The following is a 15,312-nucleotide window of genomic DNA, read 5'->3' as shown; positions in this document are numbered from 1 at the left end:
CTTTTTAATGTAATACAGCAAAGCTTGGGAACGACCTCCCAGACCTTTCTCCAGAGATGTCATAATTCAGTGGTTCAGAGAAGAGCAGCTTCCACGCCGGGCTGGATTTGAAAGGAACTCCAGTACTATTGCACCTTGGTTCCATGGTAAAACAATTCTTTATTTATATTCTTAAGTATAAAGGGCATTTTGAGAAACTTCTGGGAGATTATTGTGGGGTTGTTTGTTTCCTGAAGGGAAATGGCATAAATGAGATGTGCTCAACTTAACACTGAAATAACTCTTTTCTTATAAAGCTGTTCTGGATGGGTCCCTTTCCCAACATAAGATTATTTATTCTCTTTAGTTGCTTTGGTGTGACAGTCAGGGACCTGAGAAATCTGTGAAGGAGGGGAGGTTAACACATCCAACTGTTCATGTTCATATTTATTTATGCATTTACTCTACTTTTATAGAGTCCCTGAACAACATCATTCTCTGGGTGGCTTAAAATATAAATGTATAATAATGCAGCTGTAAAAATTCAACATCATAAAATAACAGTTTGGAACAAAAAAAACAGAAAAAAAATCTGCAAATAATTTAAAAAGCTAGATAACTAATAAATATGTAAAACATTGGCTGGCATGCTGTTAGTAATAAATGCAGGCATACTCATGTATAAGTCTAGAAATTTTATACAAATTTTCTCCAAGAACCTAGATCAACATTCATGGTTCAAAGTGGACATTGTGTTGAGGCCTGTGAAGCCTCTGTCTCTGAGGATGAGGTCAAGGATTTTTTTGTTTGAGCCTGTTACTTCTGTGGGGAATGTGTTTTTCAAGATGTTTTGGACAGATCTGCTGTTGGGGAAACAGATTATGTTTCTCATGAGAGTCTCCCAGGGATTGACTGTGAAAGGAATGTGTAGGAGACCAGAGCATTACTGCTAACCCAGAGTTGATTGCTCAGATGGGAGAGTGCGAATCAGAGAAAGATGTGTTGTCCTCAGAGACTGAAAAATAAACAAAGGGAGCCTAGGGGTAGGAAATAATGATGTTTAAGTGAGATGGAGACTTCTTAAGGAATCTGAGGCTTTGTTCAGTGTGTAGATCAGTGTTGGAATTTCATATATCAAGTCGCCAATCTATGAAGCCCTGGGTCAGGAGGGCTGGTTCTTGGTTCTTGGATATTGTTTTCTTGTTTAAGTTTCATGTCTACTGTTTGTTTTTATATATATAATTTTTATTAAGCAAAGAATGTTATTAAATACATAAAAAGTGGGGGAACAATGTAAAATATAGGAAAGTAGGAAAAAGAAAAAGAAGAAGAAGAAAAAAAGGGAGCATATATGGAAGAGGACTTTATATTTACATGAAAGTGGGGGAACAATGAATGTATAGGAAAGTACAATAAGAAAAAAAACCAAAAAAACAAACAAACCCCAACACACACAATTAAGAAGGGGGTATTCAATGACTTCCGCTCTTACTCCTCCTGTAAAATAGCAACTTAGCAGAGTCACTATAAAGCTAAATATAAATTCTTTCCCACTTGCATCTTTAATATTTCTTATGATAGTTTTCTAAAAATGACCAATCTGTCTTTTTCAATCCACTGCCGTTATTTTCTTTTAGTAAAAATGTTAACTTATCCATGTCTTTTATATCCATAATTTTAATAATCCAATCTTTCATTTCAGGAGTAGTATCCAGCTTCCATCTTTTGGCAAAGACTATTCTCGCCACTGTTGTTAAAAAAGTAAATAGTTTGTCCAAGTTTCGATCTGCAAATAATCCTAAATCAAACATACCCAATAGGTAGTATTCCGGTTTCATTGGGAAAGATTTTTTAAGAATTTTTTGACATTCGGCATGGATATTTTTCCAAAAATCCAATGTGGTTTTTTTTTACATGTCCACCACAAATGGAAGAATGTACCTTCACTTGTCTTGCATTTCCAACATTTATTGTCCATGTTCTGGTACATTCTTCCCAATTTTGCTGGAGTCATATACCAGTGGTGCAACATTTTCAAATAGTTTTCTTCTAGGTCTGATGCATATGTATACTTTAATTTCCTCATCCAAATTTCTTCCCATTCATGGATTTGTATTGGTCTTCTGATATTTCTTGCACACTTTAACATTGAATTTGTGATTTGTTCTGTTTCGGTAGACCATTCAAGAAGTTTATTATATATTACTGTAATTATTTTTTTCTCAGATTTAATCAATTTTTCCCAGAAATCCTCCTCGGAGAAACCTAATTTGCTGTCCATATTAAAACACTCTTTGATTTGTAGGTATTGCAGCCAAGTTACTTCTTTATACTTTTTCTGTATTTCTACTTGTGATCTTAATTGAAAGGTAGGTGCTTTCCCCTTTAGCAAATCTCTGTATGGAGGCCAATTAGTCTACCCAAGTAACCTCCTTTGGTTGGCTTCCAACGGTGATACCCATTTTGGTGTTTTTGTATAAAAGTTTATTTTATATCTTTCCCAACCCCTCATTAAAGCTGACCTAATGAAGTGGTTGCCAATTTTTTTCTCTATTTTTGTTTTCCCATACCAAATATACGAATGCCAGCCTCTTCTTAAATCGAATCCTTAAAGTGTGAGTACCTTGGATTTCGTTAATTTTATCCAGTCCCTTATCCAGACCAGGGAACTCGCTTCAAAGTATAATTTCAAATCCGGTACTCCAAATCCTCCTCTTTTCTTAAGATTTGTCATCACAGTATATTTTATTCTTGGTTTTTTCCCCTTCCAAATAAATTTCATTATATTCTTATTCTGTAAATAGAATCATAGAATCATAGAATAGTAGAGTTGGAAGAGACCTCATGGGCCATCTAGTCCAACCCCCCACTAAGAAGCAGGAAATCGCATTCAAAGTACCCCCGACAGATGGCAATCCAGCCTCTGCAGCCTCTGCTTAAAAGCTTCCAAAGAAGGAGCCTCCACCACAGTCTGGGGGAGAGAGTTCCACTGCCGAACAGCCCTCACAGTGAGGAAGTTCTTCCTGATGTTCAGGTGGAATCTCCTTTCCTGTAGTTTGAAGCCATTGTTCCGTGTCCTAGTCTGCAGGGCAGCAGAAAACAATCTTGCTCCCTCCTCCCTATGACTTCCCCTCACGTATTTGTACATGGCTATCATGTCTCCTCTCAGCCTTCTCTTCTGCAGGCTAAACATGCCCAGCTCTTTAAGCCTCTCTTCATAGGGCTTGTTCTCCAGACCTTTGATCATTTTAGTCGCCCTCCTCTGGACGCTTTCCAGCTTGTCAACATCTCCCTTCAACTGCGGTGCCCAAAATTGGACACAGTATTCCAGGTGTGGTCTGACCAAGGCAGAATAGAGGGGGAGCATGACTTCCCTGGATCTAGACGCTATTCCCCTATTGATGCAGGCCAAAATCCCATTGGCTTTTTTAGCTGCCGCATCACATTGTAGGCTCATGTTTAACTTGTTGTCCACGAGGACTCCAAGGTCTTTTTCGCACACACTGCTGTCAAGCCAGGCGTCCCCCATTCTGTATTGTTTCTCTTTTTCATTAAGATATCTAATTTATTCTTGTTCAGGCCGCTGTGTCGGACTGGATGAGGGCTAACAAATTGAAATTGAATCCAGACAAGACAGAGGTCCTCCTGGTCAGTCGTAAGGCTGAACAGGGTATAGGGTTACAGCCTGTGTTGGACGGGGTCGCACTCCCCCTGAAGACACAGGTTCGCAGTCTGGGGGTTCTCCTGGACTCATCACTGAGCCTGGAACCCCAGGTCTCAGCGGTGGCCAGGGGAGCCTTCGCACAACTCAGACTTGTGTGCCAGCTGCGCCCATACCTTGGGAAGTCTGACTTGGCCACGGTGGTCCACGCTCTGGTCACATCCCGGTTGGATTACTGCAATGCGCTCTATGTGGGGCTGCCTTTGAAGATGGCCTGGAAGCTCCAACTAGTACAACGGACAGCAGCCAGATTGTTAACTGGGGTGGCATACAGGGAACGTACTACTCCCTTGTTAAGCCAGCTCCACTGGTTGCCGATATGCTACCAAGCCCAATTCAAAGTGCTGGTCTTGGCCTACAAAGCTCTAAACGGTTCTGGTCCAATTTACCTGTCCGAACGTATCTTCCCCTATGAACCCACAAGAACCTTAAGATCATCTGGAGAAGCCCTGCTCTCGGTCCCACCTGCCTCACAGGCATGGCTGGTGGGGACGAGAGACAGGGCCTTCTCGGTGGTGGCTCCCTGGCTGTGGAACTCCCTCCCCAGTGACATTCGGCAGGCCCCATCCCTTTTGGGGTTCAGAAAAAAACTGAAGACCTGGCTATGTACGCATTTGAAGAATAAGCATGTGTTGGCTTCGAATTACGTCTGAATTACGGCTCTTGTATAAGGTCTGGTGGATGAATGGCATAAGTACTTTGCATTGTTTTAAACTTTGTATATTGTATTTTATGACTGTTTTAACTGTTTTAACGTTTTAGTTCATTGTATATCAGTGTAACGGCATCAATTGCCACTTGTAAGCCTCCCTGAGTCCCCTCGGGTGAGAAGGGCGGGGTATAAATGATTGAAATAAATAAATAAATAAGAAATAAATTCTTAATTCTACTTTCCTTGGGGTTACTTTTCAATTGAAATTCCAGTATTCCAATTTCTTTCTTAATATCATTTATTTTCTTGTTCCTCCATTTCTTTTTCATATAATTTTGTTGTATGAGATGACCTCTCATAACCGCCTTATAGGCGTCCCATATAATTTGCATTCTGACTTCTTTAGTATCATTCATTTTAAAATATTCCTTCGTTAAGTTTTTATTTTTCAGCACATCTTCTTCCGATTTTATTAAGTTATTATCTAATTGCCATTTCCAATTTTGTCTTTTGTAACTAATAATAATCTCTAATGGATTATGATCTGAAATATCTCTAGGCAAAATTTGAATAAGTCCAATTTTAGTAGAAAGTATTTTAGAAGTCCAAATCATATCTATCCTCGACCAGCTTTGATGTCGATTGGAATAGAAGGTGTAGTCCTTTTGACTGCAATTTTGTTCTCGCCATAAGTCTTCCAACCCTAATTCTTCTTGTAATAGAATAAAGTTTTTCAGTAACGTGCATATTTCTTCCTTTGCTTTTTTAGATTTATAATACGTTTTGTCCTTTTTTGCATTTATTACTCCATTAAAGTCTCCAAACATAATAATGTAATCATAATCATTTTGAGTTATTTTTTCTCTTAAATTTTTAACAAACTGTGTCTTAGGTTCATTTGGAGCATATATATTACATACTAATATATTATTAAATCCAATTTTAACCTTAACACCAAACATGCGACCCTCTTGGTCTTTAAATTGTAATTCAGATGGCAAATTTTCATCAGTGTATAGGACTACACCACTTTTTTTCTCTTCTGCTGAGGAATAGAATTCCTTTCCTAGTTTTTTTTTGAATAAGATAGGTGGTATGTCTTCGAGCAATGTGTGTTTCTTGCAATGCTATTATATTATATTTCCTTTTTTTAATCTTATTAAAAATCTTTTTGTTTTATTAGGTCAATTCAGACCATTAATGTTGTTGGAATAGCATTTTATTTGTCAATCAAAATCACTCATCATCCATATTTTTGTCTTTCTCCCAATTGTCAAGATTTTCTTCATCAACCTCATCTTCATCTGTCAACTGCTCACCTGCTTCGAAAGGTTCTCCCTCTGGGGAGTAGAATCTACGTTTTTTAGACTTCTTTGTATTCAGGGAGAGAGGGGATGACTTATCCTCTTTCGCTTCTTTCCCTTTATTCAGTTTCTTCAAAAATTATTTTGCTTTATCTTCTGACGTTAGTCAATATTTCTGCTCATTATAGGTAACCATAACTCCTTCATATTTCTCCCATCTGTACCTTATTTGCCTTTTTTTTTTTACTTGTCCGTTAGAAAAAAATATCTCTCCTGTTTGGATTACAAATCTTGTTTCAAGTTTTCAAGCCTTTGGGATTATAATCAAGTTCAAGTTTTCAAACCTTTGGAATTATAGTCATGTTGTGAATTCCACCAATTTGGGATTATGGTTTCTTGTGTTACCTTCTGTGATTTTTGAATTCATATTCGAAGTGGTTGTCTGCAGTTTGTCAAGCTCTTGATATCTAGCTCCTGGATGTAACTTAGATACTGTTGTATGCACCTGTCAGACCCCTGGCAGCTGGGCACCAAGAACCATACACGGAGGCCAATCTCTATCTAATATCTTTATTAAGGAAATATATAAAAGCAATAAAAACAAGTGAAGAATATAGTTCAGAAGCAGACCTTTCAAATGAGGTCAAATATAGTCCAAAAATGTATTGTCCAATAAATGATATTAGAGTTCAAAGTTCTTTATCCAATACCGAAACACACACTATTGCCAAGCAATAGTGTGGGGAAATGTCAGAGTCTTAAGAGTCCAAGGTAGTTTGACAACAAGGCTGGAACAAGGCTGAATATAACTTGGTTCTTTAACAAGGTCCATGACTAGGTACAAGGTAACCAGTGAATCCTGGAACAAGGTCCGTGGTTAAAAGCAAAGCAATGCAAAATCTTGAATACTTGATCCGGGAGGCAAGGAACTGGGGTTACGAAGTCCACACACAATCTCACTCCTGAAGCTGATCTGTTGACTCCGCAAAGAATCTCCCGCGCCGAACACCTATATTGGGTCTCGTTTTCCTGCCAACCATCTCTTTCCCTAGAGAACGAGAAGCAAAACCCAACTCTGTCCAGATGCAAGACTCCTTAGAATTTCCCAAGGGAAGCAGGCCTAATCAGCCTGTTGTTTGGCAGCAATCCGTAAACTCCTGCGATTTGCTTCTCTGACTCCTCTGTCTCTAGAGTAAGATTCCCTCCTGGGAAACGGAGGCGAGGAATGCCCAAGGTCTGTTTTACTGAATTCTTGAGGACAAACATCAACATCCGGCAGGTGAAAGGACTCCGGCTCTTGTTGAACCAGCGAAAACCCCATGTTTTCATCTTCATCTGCCACGATAGTACTAGGAACAGGACTACAGTGACCATGGGGCATCACAGCACCCAATTGGTTTTGACTATTCAACATCACTCATAATAAATAAAGGCCATTGAGACTGTGAGTGCATCTGCCTTGTAGAAGTAATGTAGTTTGACACTACTTTAACTGACATGGTTCAATGCTTTGAAATCATTGACATTTTACTTTTGATGAGGCACGAGCACTCTTTGTCAGAAAAGGCTAAATAACATGTAAAACCACAATTCCCATGATTCCATAGCATTGAACCATGACAGTTAAAGTGGTGTCAAACTGCATTAATTCTATGGTGTAGAGCCAGCCTGTGTGAAGCAAACTGAAAGCAGCATATGTCTGCCAGCATTTCCATAAAGGAAGTAGTAGAACTGCTAAAGGAGGAAAGCATTGTTCCTTCCTTGTCAAAAATATTTTGCAAATCACATTGAGGAATTTCTACTCAACCTCAAGCTTGATTGTGTCTGAGAACATATCTGTTTAGACATTGAGGGAGTCCTGCTTCAATCCGAGTGTCAAACTGGTGGAAAGCATTGTCAGCAAACCTGTTAATGAGTCAAGCAACACACAATCAAGAAATTGTACTCAATAGGACATCTCCCAACATCAAGAAATCTTGTTTGCCTGATTCAGGAAGTTTTAGTAATATCTGAAAATTTCTCAGACCTTGGCTGCATTCACATGATGTGAAGCTATTGTTTAGCACCAATAGGACTGTGAAGCTAGGATTATCAGGTCAACCATCTAGGATTTTTAATTAATACGAGAATGTCATTTCTCCTCCCTCACCAATCCTGCCTTCCCCTTTGCTTCTTAGCACAACTGTATTCTGTACAGAAGCTGAATGGGAAATGGAAACAATATGGTACCTAGTAACATCAGGGAGTCCGAGTTCTGCATTAAGAAGTTGAAAATTTGATCCCATTCTGATCCCACAAGACTTAGAAAGGACATAGTTATTGGCAGCCTTGTAATAGGGAGACAAATCTTTGCATACTGTAGACTTCTCCCTGCTGTGTGAAGAAACGAATATTTCACCACAGTATGATTCCTGTATTTGAATGTCCTGAAGTGTTGCAGAGGGATTATTTGGTGGAGAATGGCACATGGCTTTTTTTCTTTTATTTGCACAGAAAACAAGAACATGTGTCACCAGCTCAAGAAACATTGTTTTCTGTAGGTAAAAGCCAATTGCTGCACAGAAAACATGGTTTTTGCATTTTAAAAAACACCTGCATTTCCACCTGCATAAGAATTCGTCCAAGACACATTCAGACATTTAGATGCTGGAATAAATTGTGTAAACGTTTCATTGCTGTATTATATTTTTCTTGACAGGGGAATTGTGTATAAAGACTAAAAAACAGAATGCTTCTGGAACACGGCCATACAGCCTGGAAAACTCGCAGAAACCCAACGATTCTGGCCATGAACGCCTTCGACAACACATTAAGATTAAAAATTAATCATACTTAGAGGCTATTATCTTGAAACATGGTGTCCATAATTATTTGTTTACAAGGCACATCTTCTTTGGGATTTAAATGCTTTTTTAAAAAACCCTTACCTTTTACCCCAAGCTTTTACAGTTAATCTAGATTTTAGGCATGTAGGCAAATGGCTTTGCTTCATTATGTTGTTGTTGAGAAGATTTAGTCTTGAGAAGAACTTGTTGGTGGGAGGTAAACATTCCCTTTATGAAATGGCTCTTTCCTGAGTTGAATTTAATTATTTTTTTAAAAAGAAAATTCATCTGTGCAGATACTTACATATTAGCTTTTTAATAGAAAGAGTGTGTTTATTCACATGCATGATGGAAAAAATCAAACAAAACAAAAAACAAAAATCCATGACCATGTGGCCAAAAAGAATACGAAGGATTAGAAATGTGATCCAATCTCTAACAGTAATAGGAGTTTACCAAGGCTAAATATTGGGCTGGTTTATGCCGACTTCAGTATAAAGATGTGGTATGTGTGGCATTAACAGGATCACTGTGGGGCCAATACAGATCAGGAAAATGCAGTTCCAAACAGATTTTTTTTTCAATCAGTGCAGACAAGGGTTTCCTGCTTCTTTTCTTTTTACCTTTTTTGAATTTTGAAACAATAATTTGAATATTCTTTCCATCTCTATTTTGGAATATGGTGGGAATTTGAGGGGGCTGCTTTGATAGTTCTAATTCTAAGTAAGCTAGAGCTGAACTGAAATTTTTGATGGAAACTTTCCTGGGAGATGTGTGTGGGGGAAGAGAAAAGCAAGGCAATTCAAAAAGGACAGTGCTTTTATGAACAGGGCCTTGTTAGAGAAGCTGGAGTGGTTCTTCACTTGCAAACTTTCTTTTTTTTCCGGCTGATTCAAATGGCACAAAGCTTCTGCACTGTGTTATATTAAGTTATATTAACACTATGTTACAATGCACAACCATTGTAGAGGCATTTAGTAGGCAGACCTTAAAGCTTTCCCAATTTATGTATACCAAAGATCTGGGAGAGCAAAGGCTACTCCCACCCCCATTCAAGGACATAAAGATAGCACCTGGATGGATCAGTTGACCAATCACTGCATGCTTCTGTCAAGCATGTGGATCAGGCATCCTCAAACTTTGGCCCTCCACTTGTTTTGGTCTACAACTCCCAGAAGCCCTAGCCAGCTTGTTCAATGGTCAGAAGTTCTGAGAGTTGGAGGCCCAAACATCTGGAGGGCCAAAGCTTGAGGATGCCTGATGAGGAGCTTCACCTGAGTGCTGGTTGGCTGCCATATGCAGCCAGATACAGTGTAGTGCACACACAGGTACTTAAGACCTCCTTGTGCAATATCTGAGAAAGTACTTCCACCAGAATAACCTTTTATGTCACTGTGTGCCATCAGGAGATTCCAGCCTATGATGGTCCACCTGATGATACACCCCAGTAACTTGAAGCACTGCTTGAAGCAACTGGCTGATCTGTTTAAAGCAGTGATTCCCACACTCTGGTCTTTCTGGTGTTTGGAATTTCAGGCCCCAGAATTTCTTATCATTGGTCAAGGCAGCTGAAGCTTTTGGGAATTGAAATGCAAAACACCTGGAGGATTACAGTTTGGGAATCACTGATTTAAAGCAATGCCATTAAAAAAAAAGAAGCTGCTAAAACTTCTCAGATAATTTTTGATACATGAATAAAGCTCCTGAAAACATTATCCAAGTCTGCAGGCTGGAGATGGCTCTATAAAAGAGAGGTGAATCTAACCTCTATGACCCCTCCATTTGTTGTTGTGGCTCAGTCATCATGGCCCAGTTTTCAATGAGAGTTGGAGTCAGAAACAGATGAGGAGGTGGAATTCGAAGACATTCCCGCTCAGAATTCAGGCCCCATGGCCTTGCAGGTGCCGGAAATCAGGGATCCGCTAATTGGCAAACATTCTGAATTCTCTTCAGCATTAACCACACCAGATAGTACAGACTTGGGGGAGAATGGAAGTTTTAATCAGAGAGATTTTGTTACCAGAGATAGAAGTAAAAAACAGGGGCTGAGAAAAAGTCAAAGACTCGCTCTCAAACTAGATAATGATTAGTTTTCCCATGAGAACTTTTCATGGGCCCTGTACTCCCTAATTCTTACAGACTTGGGATTCTGTTAAAAGTACTCTGCACTGTATTTTCATTGCGGTGTCAACATTGCTTTTCTTTGGAAGAGGTTCCAGTTTCCAGCTCCTTGCCTTGACTTCTGAATCCGTGCTGAGTTTCCAGTTCCAAGAGAGCTGCGCCAAGCCGCGACTCTTGAGTAGACCTTGCCTTGTTACCACGACTTCCTTGTTCCTGAATCGAGATTGACTTTGCTTTGTTTACCTTGCTCCTTTGACTTTGCTATGGGACTTTCCAAGTGGATTTGCAGTGTTTGTTTTTCACTATTGTTTCATGGACAAATTTTGATATCTAAGGGAAGCTATCGAGCTTCACTTGTGGATTACAAATTGGACATTGATGAACTCTTTCTGAATTACAATAGACTATTTATTAGGGACTATTTCTTACTTTGACTTTCCACCTTAAATGCGCAGTGAAGCACTGTTTGCCACTTAAGAAAACACATGAAAAAAGTAGGCAGGGTTGACTAAGCTGCAACAACACAGCTCTGTGATGAATGATTGGACAAGAATGAGGAAGCATTTAGATGGATCATCAGCATATATCTGTGCACATTGCTGCTACAGTTGCAGAAAAGTTTGAGCCTACCACTGTGCAGCACATTCCTGATAACAACCAGTCTTTTGAGTACTGCGCTCTTCCCCTGTTGGATGACAGAGTGATGGGGGTCATGAAGTCTGTCCTATGCTGCTATCTGAGCTGTGTGAAAAATAAGGGTCAAATGCTCTTCCAGTTGGCTCTCATTTGTGGAATGGATACAGGGGGAGATATTACTATCTTTTTCTTCACTTCAGGCAGAATAATGTCTTGGGATGGGTGATGAGCAAATATATTTAATAATGTCACCCTCTCTAAGAGTGTGTAATGTTACCTAGGACTATGATGGCAATTTTCAAGGTCAGTCAGTTTTCAGCTGTACAAAAAAAAATCTGATTGCCTTGTCAACTCCAATTTCATTCCCATGAGATTACCGCTGGGATGTTTCCTATTCATCCTCTGTTCTCACCAATAATTTGATCCTTCAAACAGCATGTCACTTTATTTTAGCTTTTAATAATTGTTTAAGTCTGTCCATCCCTTTCAAGGCCTGAAGGTTATTGCTCTAGGACCATTGTGCCTGCAGCAAGGAGTTATTAGCAAACACAATAAATATTTTAGAGCTGTGTCCTCCCAGAGAAAGAAAGTGGAGTATCCAGGTGAAGTAATGTGAGCTGGGCACATATGGCAAGGAGAAAGGAAACAAAAAAGGCCAGCATTGCTATTGCTCTGAAACTGGAGAATCAGGAAGCTGAATTATTCATGCCAATGGTCTAATCACTAATGTGAAAATAGGTTTCGCTAACCCTCCACAATATGCCAAACATTTTTGCTTTGTGTTTAACTGGGAGTCAAGTGTGATAGATGATGGGTAGAAAAAGATTGCTTCATGGGACAGCTGTTACAGACTCAAAAGGGGAAAATGTGATTACACAGTATGTTAGCACAGATGTGGAGAGAAACTTCCTTCTTAAAGCAGGATGAGGCTTAGAACTAGGAGACATGCTTTAGATACAAGGTGCCCAGGGTATGGCAATTTTCAGCTGCATTCTAAAAATCTAATCTGATCTCAAGACTTAAGCAATATGGAACTATATGTTTGATACTCTTTAAGGACTGGCACCATTGCTAGGGCATGTCGATTTGTAGATGGTTCACTATCTGTCCAATTTATTCCAATCTGTTGGAGGATGCTAGTAACAACTAATGACACGAATGCTAGAAATCTTTATGTTGGAATGGTGGTGGCATAATTAGGGTGATGAAAGTGAATCCAGGCACATAGGTCTGGTTTTAGGTGTGATACTGCAGAAGAGCATTTGAATGGACATGTGGAGAGATGTATCAGAACTCACTAGTGTCACAGTCTTAACATTGTAGGAGTATGAGCTACAGGATGCCAGGGCAATGGCCAGTCCACCCCCACCTTACAATCAATGTCTCACTTTCCCATTTCACTGGTGAACACAATTTTCATTGAGTTACTGGGTTGTTGTGAGTCTTTCGGGCTGTATGGCCATGTTCTAGAAGCATTCTCTCCTGACACTTCACCCACATCTATGGCAGGCATTCTCAGAAGTTGAGGGGTCTGTGGCAGACCCCTCAATCTCTGAGGATACCTACCATAGATGTGGGCAAAACATCAGGAGAGAATGTCTCTAGAACATGACCATACAGCCTAGAAGACTCACAACAACCCAGTGACAGCCTTTGACAACTCCATTGAGTTAGATCTGACACTTATTTCTGACTGCCAGGCATCTGAAAAAAAAAACCTGTTTTTTTCTATCACATCAATTTTTAAGGTACAGGATACCCTCTCTTTGTCCCAAAATCGTACAAAATGTACGTACAAAATAAAGCAAAGAAAAAATTACCTGAATATACTGTTTACTTAGAGTTATTTTATTTAAACAAAAGCTATATAATAGTTACTGTAAGTCAAATTGTGTACAAATAGTAAAGTTTTACTACCAAACATACATATTAAGGTAAAAAAAAAGTACGCTTATAGTTTTTCCTTGATTGTATAATCTGTGGGCATGAATGGCCAACTGGGACTACACCAAATGAATTGCCATTGTGGAGGAGGACACGCTTCAAGCTCCGGTTTGAGCCATTAATGAACAGTCACCATTCAGTTGTGGTATAGATTAGAATTTCCAATTCCTCCATTAAACCATGCATGTACATAAAGCGACCGTCTCTTTGAAAGTACTATAGAAATGCACTTTCTTTTGATTGAAAGAAGGATACTTTCGCTCCTCTTTCAAGCAAATTTTTCTCATGCTATCTTGATGATAGGCATTCAGAAGCCTTTTTGGATAGTCCCAAATCTCATGCCAAATCATTCAACTCCTGCTGATCAAATCCCTTACAAACTGAATCATCTTCAATTTCAAAATCTTCATTGTTGCTGTCACTTACATTTATATAAGTATATATGTAAATTTAAAAAATCTGCTAAATCCTTGTATACAGACAAGAATCCGCACTACATTTTGTAATACGATCCACTATATAAGGCAGCACACAACCTCTCACCACACTATCTCATTTGTAGCTGAGTAGCCTAGACAAATATGAACCTTTCACTGGTCCCCAAGGTCATCCCCAACTCCTTCCTACTCAAGAGAGATTTGTTCTCAGCTAATAGGAGAACAAGGAGCCCCGGTAGCAAAGTGTGTTAAGCACTGACTGAACTTGCACACCGAAAGGTCCCAGGTTCAAATCCCAGGAGGGGCGTGAGCGGCCGCTGTTAGCCCCAGCTCCTGCCAACCTAGCAGTTCGAAAACATGCCAATGTGAGTAGATCAATAGGTGGGAAGGTAACGGCGCTCCATGAAGTCATGCCGGCTACATGACCTTGGAGGTGTCTACGGACAAGGCCGGCTCTTCGGCTTAGAAATAGAGATGAGCACCAACCCCCAGAGTCAGACATGACTGGACTTAACGTCAGTGGAAGCCTTTACCTTTTAAATAGGAGAGCACTGGTGCTTCCCTCAAACCAGCCTAGAATTGTCGCATTAAGACAAGCTGTAGAGAAAAAACTTAACGTGATTGAAGAAAACTAACTGCAGTTTTCAAATCAGTATGCCTATTTAAGTCTGGAACAGTTGAAAAATCAAACTCAACAGGAAATACGTTATTTCCCAGTGTTTTCATTCAAAGTAGCTGAATAAAGTTTTAGGACAAGAAAAAGTTAGATGTCATCAGATGTCCCCTGATTGGAACCTGTTGTGATTATCATGGATTGCTATTTTTAGTGTAAAATTTTATTTTGTGTAATAATCTGTTTTTATATTGTTATGTATTGTATGTATTATGTATTGTATGCTGTGTATTACTGTTGTAAACCGCCCTGAGTCCCTTCTGGGAGATAGGGCAGTATATAAATGAAGTTATTATTATTATTATTATTATTATTATTATTATTATTAGTATTATTAGTATTATTATCATCATCATCATCATCATCATCATCACAACGATGTTGTATGACACAGCAAACAAGATAGATATGCTGGATTTCGTATCACAAAATCACAAGTCGAACACTTGCCAAGTGTCTAGGACTGTGTGATGTATTTTTGGAGGATGCGTGCAGATCCCAGTAGAGTGGCCTTTTGCAGTTGGCAGATCGTAATTTTGTCAATGTCTATTATTTCCGAAATGGCAGCTGAGATTTTTTGGGACGGCACCCAATGTGCCCATCACCACCGGGACCACCTGCATTGGTTTCTGCCAGAGTCGTTGGAGTTGATCAATGATCCAAACCTTTTTCTTTTCCACAACTGTGAGGTCTGGTGTATTGTGTTCCAGAACTTTGTCAGTCTGGAATCAGAAGTCCCACAGTATCTTTGCGTGTTCATTTTCCATGACCTTTGCAGGTTTGTGATCCCACCAGATCTTTATGACAGGGAGGTGGTACTTGAGGCATAAGTTTCAATGAATCATTTGGGCCACATAGTTGTGCCTCTGTTTGTAGTCTGTCTGTGCGATTTTCTTACAGCAGCTGAGGATATGATCAATGGTTTCGTCGGTTTCCTTGCACAGTTTGCATTTTGGGTCATCAGCTGATTTTTCGATCTTGGCCTTAATTGCATTTGTTCTGATGGCTTGCTCCTGGGCT

The 15,312-nt window shown here is 39.5% G+C and overlaps 1 protein-coding gene across 3 annotated transcripts in view; it reads left to right on the top strand.

Moving 5' to 3' along the window:
- Positions 1 to 15,312, top strand: part of sh2d4b (SH2 domain containing 4B) — a 196,284-nt gene that overhangs the window by 129,316 nt on the left and 51,656 nt on the right. For all 3 annotated transcript variants that reach the window (XM_008115808.3, XM_062975823.1, XM_062975824.1), the window contains exon 6: positions 19 to 146. In XM_008115808.3, the coding sequence (XP_008114015.2) occupies positions 19 to 146 (128 nt within the window). The remainder of the gene's footprint in view (positions 1 to 18; positions 147 to 15,312) is intronic.

The sequence above is a fragment of the Anolis carolinensis genome, chromosome 3 (assembly GCF_035594765.1).
Source record: "Anolis carolinensis isolate JA03-04 chromosome 3, rAnoCar3.1.pri, whole genome shotgun sequence".
Taxonomy (NCBI): Eukaryota; Metazoa; Chordata; class Lepidosauria; order Squamata; family Dactyloidae; genus Anolis; species Anolis carolinensis.
The sequence above is the reverse complement of the archived record's forward strand: the minus strand, read 5'-3'. Positions and strand labels throughout refer to the sequence as shown.